Raw genomic sequence first — 22979 nt, 5'->3', positions numbered from 1 at the left:
TTTTTTTTAAAGACAGAGTCTCACTGTGCTGCCCAGGCTAGAGTGCTGTGGCATCCGCCCTAGCTCACAGTAACCTCAAACTCATGGGGTAAAGTGATCCTCCTGCCTCAACCTCCTGAACAGCTAGAACTACAGGCACCCTCCACAATACCTGGCTATTTTTTTCTTTTTTAAGTAGAGACAGGGCCTCACTCTTGCTCAGGCTGGTCTTGAACTGGAACTCAAGGGATCCTCCTACCTAGAGTGCTAGGATCACAGGCCTGAGCCACTGCACCTGGGCACTACAGATATTTTTATCTCCTGCAGAACTTTTTCCCTGCACAAGGTGGGAATAATGTATAGTAATCATCTAATATACTAAGACAATTCCCATGAAAAATGCAAATACAGGCCCTAACAAATTTAGAAGCCAATTTCTATAACATTAGGGCTAGTAATTGAGTACAGTCATGGAAGATGGAAATTTAGGATAATGACTTGGCAATTATAGTTAAGAATTAATATCCATTACAATTAAATTGGAAAGGGTAGGTAACTCCATTCTAATAAAAAACATTTGAATGGTCTGGTTATGATGCACTGAAAATTGAAAAAAAAGTTATTGCCACAGAAATCAACATCTTTATAGAGCCAGGGCCTAAAAATCCACCTACAATTAGATGTGTAACCAGAGAAATAGCATCAAAGGAGGAATTCTAGTCTTCCTTAGGAACTCTGTGAATTCTTCTGCAGCAATAAAGCTACCCAAAATACAGCAACTGAAAGCAGAAAAGAATTGTAAGAGACAGAACTATTATCCTCTTCTTCAGTTGCTAGATCTCTGAAATCCACAGTGGTTATGTAGCTAAACGACGACAGGTACCACGTGTATATTCTAACAAAGAACAGGCAATGAAAGTCTTCATTTCTACTGAATACCAAAGGCAGAAAGTATCCCTGTTTTCTGATCTGCAGTGTACAGTTTCCCTTGCAGAGGGTTCTTAGCAGCTAAATGCATTAATATCTTCTGAAAAATAGAAAGGTGGCTGGGTACAGTGGCTCATTCCTATAATCTCAGTACTCTGGGAGCCTGAGGCAGGAGAATCACTTGAGTCCAGGAGGTTGAGATTGGTGTGGGCAACATAACAAGACACGGCCTGTAGTTGCAGCTACTCGGGAAGCCTGGGTGGGGGTGGGGAAATTGCCTGAGCCCAGGAGTTTGAGGGTACAATGAATTATGATGATGTTGCCTCTAAAATGAAAGAAAAAAAAAAAAAGAAAATAATGAGGGGGAGGGGAGGGGAGGGGAATGGAGGGGAAGGAAAGAAAAAGAAAAGGAGGGAAGGGATTAAGACAAAATGGCATTCCTATCAGACCATCATGTTATGCGAGGTTAGATGTAATTGTGAATGTATTTGATACAAAAATATCTAACTTTCAGAGATATCTTTTTTGTGATAAATGGTCTTCTGAAAACTAAAAAAACATCTTTTCAGTAGAGACTTCTATTTTAAATGAGTAGCTTAGTGAAAGAACTATCGGTTTTTTCTTAAATTTGAAATAATTCATCATTTTCAAACTTTCAAATTTTCTTTTGTTTTTTAAGAGATGGGGGTCTTGCTTTGTGGCCCAGGCTGAAGTACAGTGCTGTCATCATAGCTCACTGCAGCCTTAAAGTCCCGGGTTCAGGCAATCCTCCCAACTCAGTCTCCCAAGTAGCTGGGATTATAGGTGTAAACAAACAACTGGGCCTGGCCTAATTTAGTTTTAATCTGAGAAAGCATTTTTTAAATGATATTTAAGCCTCTGTAAATATTCTATAATTACAGCTTTAGAATTAAAGAGTTTTCTCATAAATATATTAATATTTCAAAGATTCATTTAAAGAAACTTTTCTCCTTCAGGTAAACTCTTCTTTCTAAGAGTAGTAAGAGGAACAAAGATAAGAACAAAGGAGTTAAATTCTACATATACTATGCTTCCATTTTTATAGTACTTTTGTAACCAAAGACCATTTATTTATTTCTGCATATTGGTAGGTCTCATTTAAGTTATCAGTAAATACCAGACCTCTGACTAGCCAACGTATAGTTGTGGATTGACTACCAGGGGTTACACATTCCCCAGTTTGAGAAGCACATACTAGATAAAAATATGAGCGAACATGTAAAATATCACTCAGAAGAAGGCTTTTGTGGCAATTCATGTGTCCAGACAAATATCGTAGTTCACTTAAATCATAAATTATTTACTCAACTTATGTGAATTCATCAACCTAAAAGCAGAAAACATAATAAAAATAGTTCTACCCTTTCCCACTCTATCCTGGAATGAACATAAGAGTGGAAATGAATATAAAGGTATTGTCCCTTTAGTTCGTAGGGATTTCTGAATCTTCAGTAGAAGCATCTCACTCCATAACCACGATTCTAGTGTATTAAGTTAGTGTTCTTCACACAACATGGTATTAAAATAGAAGCTACCAGTTTATTTGCAATACATCAAAATTGCTATCTAATCCATTATCAGAGGAAAACTCCATTCTGATTTGTGTTATTTATATTCTACGTAATAACAGGAAACTGCCAAGCAAGTTCAAGAATAGTTTTAGTTAATACATGTAATTAAAAGGAAAAGTGATGATAGTTATTTCCTACAGGGAAATTATACTCTAATTCAGATATTTTAGTCCAAATTTATGCTGTACTCTACTTGCATCCAATACAAATTTTTCCAGTAGTTATAAAAATATGATTAGTTAACTACATTTGCACATATTGTAAAATTTTCAAGCACTTAAAACATGGAAGACCAGTGTGGGGAAAGGAAGAGCAGAGAGAAGGAAGGAGCAAGAGGGGTGGGGTCTTGGTGTGTGCCACACCTTTTGGGGGCAAAACACAATTGTAAGAGGGACTTTACCTAACAAACGCAATCAGTGTTACATGGTTTCCTGTACCCTCAATGAATCCCCAACAATACATAAGATACACACACACACACACACACATATATGTGTATTTTCAAAGACAAAAATACACAACCTCTTTCAGAGGAAAGAAAATAAAATAACTTTTATATCCAATGGGGGAAAAATGGGAGACTAGCATTTCTTTGATAATAACAACAACTCACAGCATTACCATTCCTTTTTCATATACTTTCTAAGAAAGATTAGGAAACATGCCACTTTATTTATTTTTTTTGAGATGTACTACTTTAATATTAAGGCACAAACTAGATTATCCATGTGATCAAACATGTTTTTCATCAACAGAAATACTTGAAATGGAGTTTGTTTTTTTGCCTGTGCTTTGAGTTCTAATGTTTTCAATCTATATTATCAATCTCAGGCGGCGCCTGTGACTCATTGGGTAGGGTGCCAGCCCCATATACCGAAGGTGGTGGGTTCAAACCCGGCCCTGGCCAAACTGCAACAAAAAAATAGCCAGGCACTGTGGCGGGCGCCTGTAATCCCAGCTACTTGGGAGGCTGAGACAAGAGAATCGCCTAAGTCCAGGAGCTAGAGGTTGCTGTGAGCAGTGTGATGCCACGGCACTCTACCAAGGCTGGCTGATAAAGTGAGACTCTGCTCTACAAAAAAAAATAAGAAAAAGGAAAAAGAAAAAAATATATATATTATCAATCTCTACCCTAAATGCAGCAAATATGCTTATTAGTACCTGTCAATCTTGTCTTTCTCTTGACTTTTCCCATTTTCTTCTTCCCTATCACCTATCTTTTATCTATTTTTATATGATTTAAATCTAGTTACTCATGCTATTAAAAATATAAAAATGTGCATATCAAAGTGTGACAGTGCATATGCATTTTTATGTGTTGTGCCTACAATATATTAGCCAGACATTGTGCCAGGTGTTAGGACATGTAGGTCACTATGAAAGTTTTAAGAAAGATTGTGTTACGGTCCATTATTTCACTTCCAAGAAGCACAGTTTACAGCATCCTGTCTGATTCACCTGTGCACGTTTCAACTTGCTCAGCTTATCTGTTGCTGAGAAGGCTTCATTTACTTCTCTCCATGCAGATTTTACATTCTGTGGTTCTTGCATGTGTCAAAATTTTCATAATATCCCATGTACAAGGCTGACTAAAACAGCCTTTGACTTCACAGAGCTCACAGTTTGAAAGAAGACAGAGTATCTGAAAATATTTAGGTAAGCTGAATAATTTTTTCATGAAGTCTGGACCTGAAGTGTATGTATCACATTACAGCTTTCAAGATTTGATTAGTATGATTAGATTCCATATTAGTTTAAAAGGCAGGATGGCACAACCAGTGAAATTTTAAATGAAGTCCAAGCTAGTCTTCTAAGCTGTGAGTTAAACTTCCTGGGTGGAGTACAAATAGTTTAGATGTTAAATATGTCAGGACTGCTTCAAATGAGAACATCACAAAAGCAGGACCAGCACTGCTAGGAAGGCAGGAGAAACAGCATTAAGCTTTGCTAAAGAAGGAGGTAAAGCAAAATGAAACACGTTGATAACCAAAATACAGAAGTGTTAATAAGCACATCATGATCACATTACCCCAGCTAACTTTTACTAAGTACCTATTATATTTAGTCGTCCCCCACGTCTTTTGGAGACAGAGTCTCACTTTGCTGCCCTTGGTAGAGTGCTGTGACATCATAGCTCACAGCAACTTCAAACTCCTAGGCTCAAGCCATCCTCTTGCCTCAGTTTTTCTGTTTTTAGTAGAGACAGGGGTCTTGGTCTTGCTCTTGCTCAGGCTGGTCTTAACTCCTGAGCTCAAGCAATCCATGTGCCTCGGCCATCCAGAGTGCTAGGATTACAGGCATGAGCCACTACGCCCAGCCTTCTCCCTCCTTATAGATGAACAAATTGTGTCTAAGAGAATTTAAACAACTTTCCCAATATCAGAGAGTGGTGGAAAATTAATTTAAACTCAAGACAGTGTGACAGCAGATCATTTAATGTTAACCACTAATTTTTTTGTTCACCAGCATCAAGAAATCTGGCAGTAAGGTCGACATGTAAACACAGAATCATTTCCATCAGGCCAACTTTAAACCCCTTTGGTCTCTGGACTCTTTTATACTGTTTAAAAATGTAAGAACCCACCTGTTTGCTGTACTATGAGCTGGAGGATATGGGTAAATACACTCACATTTGGACGCTATTTTGAAAATGATATTTTATCTCATTGATGCCAAAGATGCAAAATCTTAGGAAGAATGCTTTATTCTTTTTTTGGTCCTGTTGCCCAATGTGGTAATTACAGTTAATATTAGAGTATTATACATTTCAAAATTGCTGAGAGAATAAATTTCCAATGTTCTTACCACAAAAAATGTTAAGTATTTGAAGTGACGGATATGTTGACTAGTTTGATTTCATTATTCCACATTGTAGTCATAGATTATAACATCACTTTGTACTCTGTAAGTTTATACAATTATAAATTGTTGGCTTACAATAAAAAAAAATGTAAGAACCCCAAAAAGCTGTAGTTTATGTTGAATATATCCATTGATAGGTACCCTATTAGAAATTAAATCAGATATTTTAAAAACACAAGAACATAAAAGCACACATTCCTTTCACTGTAAGAGCAAAGATGTCATCATGTATCATATAACCTTTGGAAATACCACAATACAGTCAGGAACCCATAAGACTGAAATGGCCAATAAAGTTTTAGTGGTATTATAAAAATACTTTTAACCTTTCCAATATTCTAAAAGGGTCTTAGGGACACCTAAAGTTTCCTGGAACATAGTAGATAAACTGGATTAGACTATTTATTATATTTCAGAATAAATCATGAACCTTTAATACAACTACCATATCAGAATCTAGAAACTCCGGCTGGTTGAAAACTATTTATTCAATACAGAGGCCTCATTTCAGAGGTTAGAAAAAAAAGATCCAGAAGTCAAGGGGCAGGCCTAAGATCAAACGGCTAGCTAGTGGCCAACATATAATGTTAATATTTAAAGAAAGCAATTGTACAAAGAAATCTATTTAATTTTGTTTAAGAATACAATACACAAATGTTTTGAACCATGGAGCTCTGCATTTGTACATTATTTATTAACATCCTATTTAGGCACCATTTTAGAAACTACAATCTTAATCCAATTTTTGTTTTCTACCATTAGAAAACTGACAGAATACCCCGTTTGAACAAATTCACTTGTCTAACAGAAGTCCCAGACTTAAATTCTCTGTGCCTTGTACTACAAAAAACAATTATTTTCACTTGGTACACAAGGTGCTCTGAAGCAGGTACTGGTTTTAATTCTGTGCTTCTACTCTCCCTAGGCCATCCTTCTCATACTCTAATCATTCAGCAGTATAGTAATCTCTATGTTTCCCACAAGAGTAAGCATTCCTTTTGCTCACAGAATACAGCCTGATCATTTTTATTTTCACAAACTAATTCGAGTGGTCAGAAAATAGTGAAATCTCAATAAATGTTTCACAAATTAAAGTAGTGGGAGAAAAAAAGATTTCCAGATGAATAGCCCACAAACCAGAGTACAGAAAAAAGTCCAGAAGACAAAAAAACTGAAGAAAAATTATCTACAGGAGTAGATAGAGTTAGTGGACAATCAAGATAACATTTACACAGCAAAAATACAGAAGCATCAACTCAATGAGATGTAGGATTTTTACCAATGCAGAGATTTTTGCTTCAGGACAGTTGGTACTTTATTGCTTAATCATGAAACAATTTCCTATACTAACCACCAAAAATATTTTCTGCTCCATGCACAAACCAGCTGATTACAATACCAAATAACATTAAAAATTATTTCATTTAAAAACAAGAAAGTTTAAGTCTCCATTCAATATAATGGAGAAAAACATTTCAAGTTCCTTATTCTCAGAATTAAAATGTTGAAATATATGACAACAAAAAAAAATATCATGCAAAAAACATATGTTGATTATGGTAAGCCACTGACCTATGTAAGATCATGTAAAGTCTCATAACCATTAGTATCTGTGAAATACATATCCTTTTATACTGATGTGAGGAACTGAAGCCTCTTTCCTTAGAATGTATAAATCTATATTATAATAATATAGAGTGTTAAAAATTTACATTGATAAGAATGCTGGTTGCCCCCATTTGTTTCTTGCAATATCTCTAAGTTCCAACATTTGGAAAGTAGTGAACTTGTCTAATACTTTTAATTATGTAAACAGAATTTATGTTTCCTAAGTTATAGAACTTTTTCTTGGGAATTTAAAAAGACCTTAATAGTCCATCTTCTTCAGGACATACTCTAGGAACTCAAAACAGTTGAATGGAGCATCTAAGACATGTAAAGTTCCTAACATAATTTAGTATCAGAATAGGCATTAACTTTTCATGAGGCAGTATGTAAAAAGAACACACACTTGTAGCTTCCGGATATGTGCTAAATACTTTATAAAAACATTTACTTAAATATATTTAATTATTTAAAAGCAAAACTTTTTTTGCAAAAAAAACTTTTTAAGAGTGAAGTGGCACCAACATAGCTCCCTGCAACCTCAAACACTGGGGCTCAAACAATTCTCTTCCTTTAGCCTCCCCAAGTAACTGAGATAACTGGTGCACACCACTATGCCCAGCTAATTCTTCTATTTTTTTTGTAGAGATGGAGTCTGATTCTAACTCACTCAGGCTGGTCTCAAACTCCAAGCTTCAAGCAACCCTCCTGCCTTAGCCTCTCTAATTGCTAGAATTACAGGTACGAGCCATTGTACCTGGCCTCTCTATTTAATCCTCCCCACCCCACCCCACCCCCCCAGAGTTTCACGCTGTTGCCGAGGCTAGAGTGCCATGGCCTCAGCCTCACTCATAGAAACCTCCAACTACTGGGTTCAAGTTAGCCTCCTGCCTCAGCCTCTGCAGAAGCCCACCACAATGTTCAGCTAATTTTCCCCATTTTTAGTACAAATGAAGTCTTGCTCTTGCTCAGGCTAGTCTTGAACTCCTGGGCTCAAGCGATCCTCCTGCCTCAGCCTCCCAGAATGCTAGGATTACATGCATGAGCCACCGTGACTGCCTTCCTATTTAATTCTTGTATATTTCTTTAAAGACAAATCTCTTTACATACGAGAAATCTGAGGCTCTAACATTAACTTTCTTCTCCAAAGTCAGATATACTGGTATGGTCAGGTGCAGTGGCTCATCCCTGCACTCTGGGTGGCCAAGGTGGAAGGACTGCTTGAGGCCAAGAGTTCAAGACCAACTCAAGCAACAGCAAGACCCTGTCTCTACAAGAAATAGAAAAATTAGCCTGCATGGTGGTGTGTTCCAGTAGTCCCAGCTCTACAGCCTGGGATAAGAGAATAGCTTGAGCCTAGGAGTTTGAGTGTGCAATGAGTTGTAATGATGCCACTGCACTCTAGCTGGGACAAGAGTAAGACCTTACCTCCCCCTGACCAAATAAAAAATTATACACACATACGCACACATGTGTAAGTACATATATGGGGTATAACTTGGAAGCGAAACTGTCTGACTCATCTTATGCCTATTTTTTTTTTAAACATATGTTTTTACAAGAAATAATGACAACAGCAGCATCACACAACTTCTAGAGTGTCTAATCTCAACACGTAGAAGTCAACTGCTTCGGGGATCTCTCTGATAATTTGGCAACTGTAACATAGTAGAAAGGACAGTAATTTAAAGTCAGACAGCCTGAGTACTACTTCTAGACAATTGATACAACATCTGGTGAGGTACCGATCTTCTCTGAGTCTCAATTTTCTCATCTCTAAACTGGAGAGGATTTTTTTTCTTGAGACAGAGTCTCACTATGTCACCCTCAGTACAGTGTCATGGCATCCCAGCTCACAGCAACCTTAAACTCTTGGGATTCTCCTGCCTCAGCCTCCCAAGTGGCTGGGACTACAGGTGCCCACCACAATACTTGGCTATTTTTTTTTTTTGTCGTAGTTGTCATTGTTGTTTAGCAGGCCCAGGCTGGGTTTGAACCTGCCAGCCCCAGTGTGTGTGGCTAGTGCCCTATCCACTGATCTATAGGAGACGAGCCTAAAATGGAGAGGATTTTTAAAATGGCTTTCTTGGTGAATTGGTATGAAGATCAAAGGAAGGGACATGGAAAAGTGAAGTCTATAAACTATATTGTGACAAATGACAGTTATGGTTACTGTCATTAACAAAAATAAACTAAGTCAATCTAGAAATGTGTTCAGCCAGAATCGACCCCTATATTGCTTACCCCATGAATAAAAAGCAATTTCTAAATAAAAGAAACAAAAAAACTAAAGAGGCTATCTAGAAAGTACGACCTTGACAGTTACAAAAGAGGACACAGGAAAGAGTCAAAGATTAATCCAATTTGATTTTTGCTTATTAACTTTAAAGTCTGAACAATGAAAAATTTAAAAAGAGAGAAGGGTAAAGATCAGATCAGTCTGATAAAGATGTTATTTCATGGGCATATGAAGTTAAGTGACACTCACACTGAGGTAACAAATTGACATAAAGGCTCTTGCCAAAAAGATCTATGATACAGCAACTCAGCAAGTGGGGTCCCCAAGAAGAATGAGTAGACTGAAAAACAAGCTTTTAACTGGTTTAAAATGGAAACATGGACAATGTGATCAGTATGTGATTTTTTTTCACGTGAAATATATCCAAAACCATTTAGGTTATGAATGCTGTTTTGAATACAACCAAGAGAAACAAACAACATTTACTCTCTTGACTTTATTTAAGCCTAACTTCAAAATACACCCTTTTCTTACACATCATTTTCTTCACATTCAAAACATTCAGAAGGAGCAGTTACATAACAAAACAGAAATTAATGGGAACATATATGCAATATACAGAAAACACTTACTTTAATTCTCTGTCCCTTCTGTCTTGCTTTGCTATTTAACTGCTTCATCTTGTGTTTTGTACCTGAGATCAAGAGGCATAAAATACTATTTCAAAATTTGTGTGTCCTTTCTAATTACTGCATTTGAACTCCTAGTAGTTATAAAATCTATACCTTTTTCCTTTCCAAAAACAATAGCAAATAATAAACAATTTGGAGAAAATATCTATGCTATACAAGAAAAATACACTAAACTTGATAACTCATCATTGTTGTAAAATGGGGGAGTATAAAAGCTATTTTATTTTCTTTATTCCTAAAGCCTGAATAAAACACATTATCATTCTATAGATAGAATGAGTCTATCTTCCCCTGTCACCTAGTTTCTAACAGTATTTTTCCCTTTGTGAAATTTTCTTCTTTATATTTTTATCTGGCTCCTATCATGTTAATATAAGTCGTTTTATTACAAGTGTGCCTGTGTAGCAATGTTTTTCCAGATCATCCTGTTTCTTTGAACTTCATATCTATCCTTCATAGCACAATAAATTAAATTTTATAAAACATCTTGTGTCCTTCTCTAATAAAAATCTATTTTTAATTGGCTATCTTCCATTTTTTTCAGAAGTATTTCCTGCCTTATCTTATATTATTTACTTTCAAAGTAATCTTATTTACTACCTACTTGAATTTTATGATTTGAGTCCTCTGTATTTGTGTTCACATCATTCCACATTTCCAGAATGTTGATTTTCTTTCAACTCTACACATATAAGTGGTATCTGTCCTGTGATTGTCTTTTCAAAGACAATTGTCTACTCAAACACTTCCTCCTCTACTAAGTCTGTCCTGATCATCCAAAGTAATCTCTCCCTCCCATGGAAATCAATGAAATTATTTTGGTAATTATTTATTTTTTGCATAATTATAACTTCTCCATCGCTACCTTAAAGGCTTTAAAAAGTAACTCTTTAAATAAATATGACCTGCATTTCTTAGCATATTTCCTGAACCGTAAGACACATTTATTTACCTTTAACATTTCAGAAACTTAAGTCTCAGTTTACAAATCTCAGTATCTTAGAATTGGGAGACCGTATTAAACCCATTCTCCTAAAAGCAGGCATACTACATTAATATCCTTATTTACAGGGGTGGCTCCTCATGCCACTGGTCCTCTGCTGGGAGAAGGAAACAACAGGTTCTCTTTGCCCATAGATTATCCCAGGGCATCTGCAGTCAAATGTAAATGAACTGTGCACCAGTCCTTTCAAAACTCCAGCAAATGTAACCCTTACGGAGGGCAGGATGACCTCTGCGTATTTTGTACACATGTGCACACAAAGGGAACCAAGGCTCTATTATCCCATATCTAACCCACTATCTACAAACTCTAGAGCAGCTCTTAGCTAAGCTCTTCTGCATGAATGAAAAGACACTGAATATTTGCTAAGAATAGAGAGAGCACGAAGCAGGATTAAAGTTCCCTTCAGTCACATCTGGCAGGAATGATCTAGCCGTTGCAACAGAAATGGTATTAATCTCATCTAGATAACCTACAGACTAATTTTAGTTTCTATAGAATCAGAAAGCTGTATATTTACTTTAGTTTTTATTCATCTTGTTTCCCTTATCCCAAATACCTGATCTGTGGCTTTGTTTATGACTTTTAGAAGACTGGATTAAATCCTAAATCCTCATACCACATATTTTCATTTTCTACCTGACCTAATCTATCAAGTTGCTGCCCAGATGTGTTCCTAAAAGCTGGTCTATTAAATGACCAATGCTGCTGCTTTTTAAATAAACTGGATCCTCATATCCCCACAAGCAGAAGTAAAAGCATATATTAAAATAAAAGACCTCAAACATACCTACTATTTACCCCCTAATAAAAAGTCCCTGAAACTCTCTGTGTTGAATCATATAGAGCAGCTAAATCAGGTATTTATAGCCAATTCATCACCACATAACTAGCTTCCCCTTCTGCACTAATAGTCATTAAGTCTAGAACTTAAGTGAGGTAGTTGTTACTAGTACCCACTTTCTCTTCTATCAATGAAAAAAGGAAAAGAGGGGGAAAGTTTGAGGTAAAAAGAAATAATTTCCCCAAAGTCACATAACTAGGAAGTCAGAGCGCCAGGAATAAAACCCAGACAGCTTTATTTTAATGTTCATGCTTCTAAAGTCTATGCTATCCTACTTCACAATACGCTAAAACTTGCCAGGTGAATTGTCTTAGCATATTAATATCCTGTGCTCTCTGTTATCAGCTGCAGATACACTTCTCTATTCACCTTACACTTGTCTCTTCTCCAATTCCTTCAGTATATGGCAGAAAATTTAAGACAATTCTTTGTGCTGGAAATACTAAGGTAAAGGGATTAACATAAGACTTTAACCACCTGAGTTCTGGGCCAGAGTCTGTCATTAACTAGTCATACAATTTAGCCAAATCTCATGTGTATCTGTATACAAAGCACAAATCTCAGCCTGGCCAAATTTCAACTCTTAAAATCTTAGTTTCATCATTTATGAACTTAAGGGACTAGTGGTAAATAACTAAGGTACCTTCAGTTTGGAAAATTCTATGATACTGCAAAAGGCAAAAGGAAGAAAGAGCAAAAATGTAAATGAATGTTTCAGTCTGCAAAATATATTACAAAGAGAAAGGAAAACCACGGTGAAAATTTGGGCATTTTTTTTTTAAAGCACCCAAACTCTACTTAATTGAATGCTGCTTCTTTTTTGAAAATAACTAAAATAACAGATTACATATAACCTATTAATGTCCTATGATTAGAATGCCAACTCTTGATCACTGATGGTAACTCTTACTAGTGGTTTCCTACCAGTGAACTCAAGTTGACCTCTTAAATGAATGAATGATAAACTTAATATTTTAGAAAAGATTGTCAATAGGGTTTTCTCTCCCAAAAGCCCTGTCAGAACTTCCACCCCAGGACACAAACTTAAATGGTACTTCGGTACTTCATTCTAAAGCTTGACCTAGGTTGAGTAACAGAGCTAAGAAGGCAGGGAAACCAAGAGAAGATATGGCCTCTTGAAATTTTCATAAAGTCAAAAGACCAGATAGTTCAGAAAAAAGTGTATATGAGGAAATATAACCATAAACATGTACTTTAAATTATTAGATATGCAGAAATAATGATGGTGGTAGTTATAGTAATAAATGCTTTGATATATTACACATATAAATAAATGTAAAAGATAATTTCATAGTATAATTACATTTCATCTTCACTAAAACCCTACAAACTATGTGTAAAATTTTAGAGATGAGAAAGGTTAGAGAGGTTAAGTAACTTGTGTAAAGTCACAAAGTATTAATTCAAGTTTCCAAAGCCTGTGATCTTAAATAAAATACCTCTCTAAGTAGAATCAGGACAATAAATTTATAAGCACAGAAGAAAGGCTTATTACTCTGATAACTACCACCATCTATTCCAAGCTTCATCATATTATATCAACTTTGATTCTTTCCTCCCTCAACCTCCAAACCCATTAATCTAGTAAATCCAATAATTGTTTCCTGATTTGATTATATTCAGCAAACTTGTATAGATTGTCCATTATGTATAAAGCATTGTAGAAGGCAAAGACAAAAACTTTCATATCAGTTTTGGTAGAAAAAAAACTTTGGCTTTACTAAGAAAGAAACAGACAATTGACGGGGAACAGAAATCTACTTTATTAATATATATTTCTTTTCCAAGTCTAAAAGAAATGAAAGTATATTAGGTCTGATTGAGTCAGGAAATAATTCTCATTCATTACATTTACAATGCAGCATAAATGCAAATTTATCCATTCATTTATTTATATTAACTGTTAAATATAGATCTAGTGGATGAATTTTGAGATCTATAGGGTTTTTCCTTTTATTTAAATTTTGTTTCAGAATATTACCCATCCCCCCATTCCCTCCTTCACACTCCTGCCTACTTGATTTTTGATGAGTGTTCTTCCCATATGCGCATAAGTGTTTCCTGTGCACATAAGTGTTGATTGATTAGTTCCAATTTAATAGTGAATATATGTAGTCTTTATTTTTCCCTTCTTAGGATACTTCACTTAGAAGAAAGGTCTCCAGTTCCATTCAGGTTGTTAAAAAGGTATTAATTCACCATTTTTTTTTTACAGCTGGTATACCACATCTTATTAATCCACTCATGTACTGATAGGTGTTTTGGTAGTTTCTACATCTTTGCAATTGTGAATTGTGCTGCTATAAACATTCGAGTGCAGGTGTCTTTTGTTATAGAATGTCATTTTTTTCCTTTGTGCAAATACCGAGTACTGGGATTGCTGGATTGAATGGCAGTTCTACTTTTACTTTCTTGAGGCATCTCCATACTATATTCTATACTGGTTTTACAGGTAGTCCCCAAGTTACAAACATCTAAATTAAGTACAACTTGCACTTACGAAGAGAGGCTACTATATTAAGTCCCCAAGTGACAAACATCTAGCTAACATATGACTCACATTTATGAACAGAGACTATTACAGGTAATAGGGAACTGTACCTGTTCCAATTTAGATACAAATTCAATTTAAAAACAATCCTATAGAATCTACAGCATTTATAACCCAGGGACTGCCTATACTAGTCTGCAGTCCCACCAACAGTGTGTAAGTGTTCCCGTCTCTCAGCATCCACTCCATCACTTGTTGTTTTGGGAGAGATACACAGGTTTAAAGCCAACAATTACAGAGGAATCACTATGTATAAGATGCTGATCTAAGTCTGTTATGTATATTGTCTCATTAAATCCTCACAACAACTTTACAAAATAGTTATCATTACCCTCAATTTACAGATGTGTAAACTGAGGTACCGTGAATTTAAATAACTTATCCAGAACCACAAATTTGGTGAGTGGCAGAGGAAGGATTCATACTCAGACAGTGTGGTTCCACAGTCTGTGCTCTTAACTACTTGCCTTTTGAAGAGAAAAAAATTAATCTGAAACTAGAATAAATTATTAACACTGCAGTAAACGAGTAATCACGATAGTGTCTGGTCTTTATGCCTGGTACCATGGCAAACACAGAAAATATTTCCACACAATAGAGAGTAAAAAGTAAGGAGGGAGAGACAAACTTGTTAAACTATACCTCTTGCCCAGGTGTAAACTACCTGAGATTTTTAATTGCTTCTTTCAGTTTCTGGTGCTTTACCTTTCATCATCACTTCCATGAATTTCTAAAATAAAAGTGCTATTCATATGACAAAGTTTCCTTCTGTTCATATGTGTGCCTCTGTTCCTTGTAGCTGAGCAAAGGTCAAGACTGTAGAAACCAGGACTCTAATAAAGGTAGAGTGGTCTGTAGGGACAAACTACAAATGGCATTCCTTCTTTCTGAGTATCTCAAGCAGTTTGTCAAAGCCACATTTCCTAAGAAACCAACCATGCCTGCCAACTTCTTCTATAACCACTATCAGGTATAGTGTCTATTTTTGTGTCTACCTACCATAAACTCTTTACTGAATGGTTTGCTATAGATAGTTCTGATATCCAGAAACTTACACCTCCACACTATGAGGCTACTTTTCTGGCAGATTTGGTAAAAACAGGGCAGACACCCCCATTAGGGAGATATGCTGGGGTGAATTTTCCTAATTCTGAGAGAATACGCAAAAGACTAACAGAGATGAAAAGACTGTGGCCAATAACCACAAGACCCAGGTGGATGGAGCTCACTTAAACATCAAGGGTTACGATAGTAGAATGGATTCTCAGAACTTGATTTGAAGTCAAGTTGTAGAAGAAAGTGTACAGACCATAAAATACCCTTGAAAAACCTAAATAAATATTAAGTTCGATCTACATGACTTTGTGTAGTCACTCCTATGCAATTACATGTATGGTAATATACAATATTAATAAGGCTCAGTTGCCAAACACGATTTTACATTACTGCACAGTTTGAGCAGGAAAAGAAAGGGGAGCAAACAGTAGCTCAATTAGTTTAATCCAGGTAAATAAAAAGTATATATTTTGTACCTCTAACAAACTGCCCTTTTAAAAGTTTTCTAATGTCTTTTTTGAGGCCTATGAAGTATTTTCAAATTTTATAAAGAGCACAATAAAATTTTCTATTTAGTGATATTACTAAAAATTACATTTTTAAATAATGCAATTTGTTATGATGGAAATATGTGTATTTATATGATATAATAAAGTCTAAATAAATTTCAATCATGTTTTCTATAAAATGCAATTTCATTAAAGTTTAAATTGACTTAAACTGAGACCCTTTCTCCAAAAAAGTTTTAAAAAAGGAAAAAACATAGACAATTATTTTAATAACAATGAGTTAAAATTAGTTTGTAGCCACCATCAATATTTATTTCTGGATTTAAGAACCTTAATTTAACATCCTTTAAACAATCAGGTATTTAAGAACCTCAACTTACTAAAATAGCTAGGAGAATCAAATACTTTGGTCAATAGATTTATATTAACAAAATTTTATCCATTTATGCTTATTACTGTGAAAAAATGGTCAAGATAGTGAATGGTATTTAATGATGAAACCCTAGAAATTTTCTTATGAAAGACTTCTGGGGAAGGATTCAAAGATAACCATAAATGTTTACCTGGTGAAAAGCATTAAGGGGAGAAACAGTTTGAAATTAGATTCAGAGTTCTATTTAAAAAAACATATAACTAGCTCACTGTAACTTTTTAGCTTCAGTTATGGGTAGGAGAGAAGGAGAAAAGTTAGTCAAAGAGTGGATTTCCATGGGAACAAAATAAAGAAGGGTAGCGCTGAATCTCCACTGATTTTTCAATAGATGGCAATATATAACATTATGGGGCTCTCTGGTAAACTGGGAGTAGCTACAGATTAATCAGTGGTGGGGTTTTTGTTGTTGTTTTATTTTACGGAGACAAAGTCTCACTCTGTCACCCAAGCTAGAATACAGTGACAAGATTACAGCTCACTGCAGTCTCAATCTCCTGAACTCAAGTGCCTGCTTCAACCTTCTATTGCTTAGGATCACAGGTATGAGCTACTGGTCCCAACTAATCTGGGTTTTTAAAATAGAAACCTACTTTACTACAAAATAACTTTTCAGTGTATACAATATACACTCCAAAAAATAAAATTAAAATTAAGAATAGCATTTCACATTTGACCTACAGATCAAGTAGCAGAAAGAAAAGCAAGATATACTTTAGATTATGGCTCTGGGGGCAAATTTAATTTCAGGATTATGAATTACTTAAGTGTTTAGATATTTTATTATGTTCTTTTCTCCAAAATCCTACATAGTATTCAAGTAGAAAAATCTTCAAAGCTTCAAAAAGAAATAAATATAAGGCACAAAGGCACCATTTAATGTATTCTAAGAATAACTTGTTCTTATATAATAACACAATCCTCTGAAAGACAATAATACAATATTAGTAAATTGTATTGTTAGTTTATCATCACACAGAACTACTCACTCTAAAATCTAAACAGGAAACCTACTCCTCATATTCACATTATGATTAGAAAATTAGAAACTTTTAAAGGTGAAGGATATTGAGACATTAGTTAAACTATCTTCAAGATAAAATAATGTGTCCAAGATTAAACAGCTAGTTCATAGTGGAGTTGATGGTAAAATTCAAGTTTTTGAGATACCCAGCACAGGTTCTTTACATGACATTGCTGAGAATGAATCCCAAAAGTGAGACACAAAAAACAAATGTTTAACAGTCTCTTTATACATCTCTTTGGATTCTACATGACTATCCCAGTTCTTTCCTAAGTATTTAAAATAAATTAAACACAGCCTAAACAGCCAAATGCAACAGCAAAACCCCATATTTTAAAAAGTTAAAATGCTTTAACTCAGCATTTTTCAATGCACAACAGTGCAATCTATTCTGAGACTGAATTCCAATCACATATTCAGTTTTCCTTCCACTTCTTAAGCCAATTTGCTTCTAGGGTTAAGTACTCATAAATTTTACGCTTGGTCTATTTTCCATTGGTTAATTCTGAGAGAAATAAGAAGTAATTCATTATTCATTTAAAGAATAGCCTTCTGGAAAAGTATCTCTGAACCTCAACAGTTTACCAGGGAGTCTGAGAGCATAGTATTTAATTTCATTGGAATGATTTGATCTAATTTTTCATCTCTCATTCTCAATTTTATAAAGTTTTTGTTTTTGCTGGAAAAAGCTCTAACCTTATGACCTTTCAGCGCATTGGTCCTATTTTCTATTAATTGTCAACAAAGCAATGTTATCCGCTATGTCTGTTTTGATATGCTTCCAAGAGACAGGGCAACTGAGTTCCTGATGTAAAGGGCTGATGACGGCTGGAGCAAGGACGGGGGAGGGGAGGCTGGAAGCTGATGCTCTAAAAGCTACTTCCCTCTCAGAGCAAATAAACAAACACAAAAAGAATGGCCAGATAAGTGCAGGAGCACCCAATGAGGCACTCCAAGCCCTTTCTTTAGTAAAGAGTAATGCAGCCAGTCCAGGTGCAGAAATAACACCAAGTATACTTCCATAAGTGTAGAAAATACAATAAATCCCCAAAGTAGGGCAGTTTATAAAGAGAATTAAATCAACTATAAAGGTATTAGGCATTATATTTCCAAGAAAATAAGTTAATCTTCATTTCTCTTAAAAAATAGAGTTCATGAAAGAAATTATTTAATCTGCCAAATTATCTTTATAGCGTTAATGAAGACTTGCTAAACAAACTTACTCTAGATGAATCATAGGAGGGGCTTGGTTGACCACTTGTTCCCCAAGATGTCGTTCCTCCTCGTTCATCCATACCTAAGAATAGAAGAAAGTGAAAGATATAAATCCAAAAAGATATTTTAATTTTTTTTTGGTATGGTACAGCAAGGAATACAATTCAGCAAATGATATTTTTGTTTTCATACAATACCAGTCCTTGCCTCAGAAACCTGAAGAAATTAAATTACTTTAAAGTGTCTTCATCACTGCTCAACTAATCCCCATACAATACCATATATATATGTGTATATATACATACACACACACACACACACACGTATATTTTAGAATTTAGAACCAAAATATTTCTTTGAAGACTTAAATAGGGCATAATCTAGGTCTCTCAATATCTGCCCCTATTGCATTGCTACCTCTACTAGTAGATGAACCTCCAAACTTTCTCTGGTTTACTACTGCCTAAATGAAAATATGAAGAATTTAGCTCTTATCAATAAGCCCTAGAAAACAAAGCAAGTCAAACTCCCAATCAATTTAACAAAATTAGCTTCTATCTGAGCAGTGACTAAATGTTAACTGGAAATATCAAACTGAACTGAACCATAATAAATCAACATTAGTAATATCAAAACTAGCCAAATGACATTAACAAATCACCCTAGTAATTTTATGATTAACACTTCAATCTCTTCTTAAACTACACACAATCTGATTCTAAATAAATAGGTCCAGTTTTATAAAACGTTGCAAAGGAAAATCAAAATGAGAAAGGATCAATAATCACTACTAACAAAAAAATGTACTGTGATTCTTAATGTACCTTTTGATGCTTGGGCTCCATGATTTTGACCTCCTAATTATTCCCTAGAAAAAGCTGAAAGAGTTAGAGATCTCTCAATCCAGCCATTTATACTTTTTCTCCTTTGGAAACAGCAAATTTTTCCATCCTTGATGCCTCAGAGGTCATACTTTCCCAAAGCCCTCTGAGCTTCTTTCTATGACTTATGACAGACAGTTGGCTTCTTTGTTTAATTCTTGCATGAAAACAGACTAAATGTTACGATAACAACTTTCTGCTAAGTTCAGAACTTCCTCTGTTTCAAAATATTTCTGGAAATCCTCTGTGATTTAGGTGAGAATGTGGTGTACAAAATTAAATGCCACAAATTTTCTAATAACTTGCCATGACTCCCAAGGCTCTTTTATGAGAGCAGAATTGCCAATTAAAGCAATAGGTGACAAAAACATGAAAGGGAGGGGGTCAGTTTCCAAAGCTGGATTAGTAATTACAAATTCAGTTATTGGGGTCTTAATTTATTCTTTCTATGAATCTTTACTTCCTGTATCAAGTGATTAATGTAGATTTTAAAACTTAAAAAAAAAGCATTAACAGGGAAGTTTGGACAACATTTCAAGCACAAGCTTTGAAAACAGAGACTATGTGTAAAAATACAGTGTTTTGCTTATTCTTAGAGAATTCTTATTAAAGCTCCAAATTTAAGAAAAGTTGGGAAGTGTTACATAAAAAAACCTTGTTAGCATCATTCTAATATCATCCGTTTTTCTAAGCATTTTTACTTGTCATCAGCACCACACCAGCAAACAGGGTTCCTATGAGTCCATATTCAAGACAAAGGCCACTACTAGTATTAACCTACAAAATCCTCTAATATATAACAATGTATGAAACTGCAACTAATTTCATGAAAAGTTGCATACAAAAAAAAAAAACCCTCATACTTTCCCATCGACATAAGGGAAACTTATTTTGGTAAATCTCGTCCTAATCAAAAAATATATATCCAATTTATTCTTTTTATGGCTGAATTTTCTTAAATCAAGTGATTAATAAATCTGGGCCTTATGTTTATTTTAAACACATCTGTAACAGAAAATATACAAAAGATAGGTGTCAGCTACTGATAACATCTCAGGCAAAATTTAAAAGAGATACATGAAATTCTGTGAAACCACATTTTTTTTTGCAATTTTTATCAAGTAACTCCTAATTCCTTCCATAAAATGAAGGAAAAGCAAAGTTTAAATAAAATGATAATTAATGAGGTGATTGAGCCACCACCTAAAGAGCACTACACACCACTGATACTGGATGTGAAGGGGGTACGATGTTCACAATGTTCACGATTCTGTAACATTCAATGTTACAGAATGACAAGGGTCTGACTAGGTTTTAAACTCAGAGCTCTGTAGTTTTATTGTTAACATAACCAGACTCTGAGTAAAAGGTTGTGGCTGGCACTGACAAAGGCAAGAGTCATCTTTTAGCATCAATGACTCCTTTCTGCTGAAGACAATAGTTGTACAAACACAGAAATATGACAGGAATAATAAACCTTCCACAGCTTCAACCATGAGACCAAGGTAGGAAGAAAAAAAAAATTATTCACAGAAGAAAAATGTCTTTATACACAAATTGACCAAAATTTTAAAAACTATATATTGGCAAGAAATATACCATAGTTGCAACATAGTGGCAATGGAAAAAACACTTCTGTAATGTCTAAACTATCATTCTCATATATTTCCTTTCATTCCCATTTCTAGTACACGCATGCCAATTTGTTAATTTTAGACTAGTTCCTTGATTCAGACTAAAAAGGTAGATGTAATCTAACATTTAGTGATAATTAAATGGTAGAAACAATTTGAGTCTTGTTTGACTTTCTTATAAATTAATCTATTCTATTTCTATTCAACAGGATTAAAAGGGATATCAATTTAGGCTCAGCACCCGTAGCACAGTGGTTATGGTGCTGGCCACATACACCAAGGCTGTCATATTCGAACCTAGCTTGAGCCAGCTAAAAAACAACAATAGCAAGTGCAACAACAACAAAAAAATAGCCGGTCATTGTGGTAGGTGTCTGTAGTCCCAGCTACTCGGGAGGCTGGGGCAAGAGAACTGCTTGAGCCCAGGAGTTTGAGGTGGCTGTGAATTGTGACGCCATGGCAATCTACCAAAGGTAACATAGTGAGACTCCATCTCAAAGAAAAAGGTGGGGAGGATAATCAATTTAACATAAAGACTCTTCCCTTTTAATCTTTTATATCTATAATCTCTAAGTACCTGCTTCTCTGATTGGAAACAGGTATATAAAATCCAAAATATACTATATTGATTCCATGTGCCTATTTTTTAAATCTTACATGCTATTTTTAACATTTTCCAATCAATAACATTAAATTTTAGAACATATATCTATAAATAATGGTTTGTGAATTTAAAAAAAGGAATCTGCCTCCTTCTTTTGTAAAAACATTTAGGAGGAAAAGTAAGAACAAATCATAAATTACTATATACACAGGCAGTTCTCTAAGAGGTCAAATTTTCAAGGTGTCAGACAGTAAGACTCTTGGAGGAACAGGTAAACTTCTTAGCCAAGTCTAGCATCTGGTATTACTCCCTTTTCTATAAAGAATACATGCATTATTCTACATGCTATGCTCCACTGCCACCACCACTAGTTTTTGATTAAGAGTACTCTGTTTTTGGAGTCAATCAAAAACCTATCTCCCAGCTTCTATCCCCCTCTTCCCCTTCATCAAGCTAGCACAGAGTCCTATGGGCTTTTCCAGGTTTTAATCTACTAGCAAAACCTGGAAACAGGTTTTGGGGGTTGAATGCCTTTTCTATGCCCTAAATACCTGCCCTCCTCAATGTGGGCTCTTGAAACAGAGAGTATTAACACGACAGAATATGAGTATGTAAGGCACCACTCAAAGTTTGGTGAGGCTCAGACAAAATCTGCCTTGAGGTAAAAAGGGAGAACCAGGAGCAAAGCTGCTCCTTCTCTTCCACTTGCCACTATCAGACCTATCACGAAAGAACCTGCCACTCTGAACTAAGACGGGGTAAAGTAAGAACAAAGACTGGGACTGGGAAAATATTTCAGGCAGTAGTGGAGAATCTTGAGAGTTAGGAAAAATGAAGAGAAAAAAACTGAGATACAAAGAATAGAGAGAGTAGAGGAGTAGTTAGGCTATCCTTACAGCCTTTGCTACACCGCTTGGTACGGTTGGCTACCTTTGGCTACAGCGCTTAGGTAACACACACAAGAGAGTTTAACCCTGTGGGAAAAGGGCAATATAACATCAGGAGGAAGAGCACAGAGACTCATACACAAACACCCCTCCCTCCTTCCCCCATCTCACTCTCTCTGCCTTTAGTAACACTAAAATCAAGTTTTCTACCTTAACAAATACAGAGTTAAGTTTTTTTATCTTAACAAGTACTTAACAAGTACTCCAAAAATATCAAATCCCAGCACTGTCACAAATAAGACAAAGGTAATATGCTTTGCAGGATTGCCATCTGCTGTAAGGGAATTCAAAAAACAATGAGATGAAAGAAACCTGACTGGAGATACCTCTATCAGATAACCAAAGCTATGTATGTGTCTATTTG

The 22979-nt window shown here is 35.3% G+C and overlaps 1 protein-coding gene across 1 annotated transcript in view; it reads right to left on the bottom strand.

Annotated features, from left to right (window-relative positions):
- Positions 1–22979, bottom strand: part of TCF12 (transcription factor 12) — a 353758-nt gene that overhangs the window by 212366 nt on the left and 118413 nt on the right. The window contains exon 4 of the mRNA XM_012801793.2: positions 18558–18631. Coding sequence (XP_012657247.1) covers positions 18558–18631 — 74 coding nt within the window. The remainder of the gene's footprint in view (positions 1–18557; positions 18632–22979) is intronic.

Source organism: Otolemur garnettii, unplaced genomic scaffold (assembly GCF_000181295.1).
Source record: "Otolemur garnettii isolate 467f Iridium unplaced genomic scaffold, OtoGar3 scaffold00011, whole genome shotgun sequence".
NCBI classification, from domain to species: Eukaryota; Metazoa; Chordata; class Mammalia; order Primates; family Galagidae; genus Otolemur; species Otolemur garnettii.
Note: the sequence above shows the minus strand (reverse complement) of the source record. Positions and strands in the feature narration are given on the sequence as shown.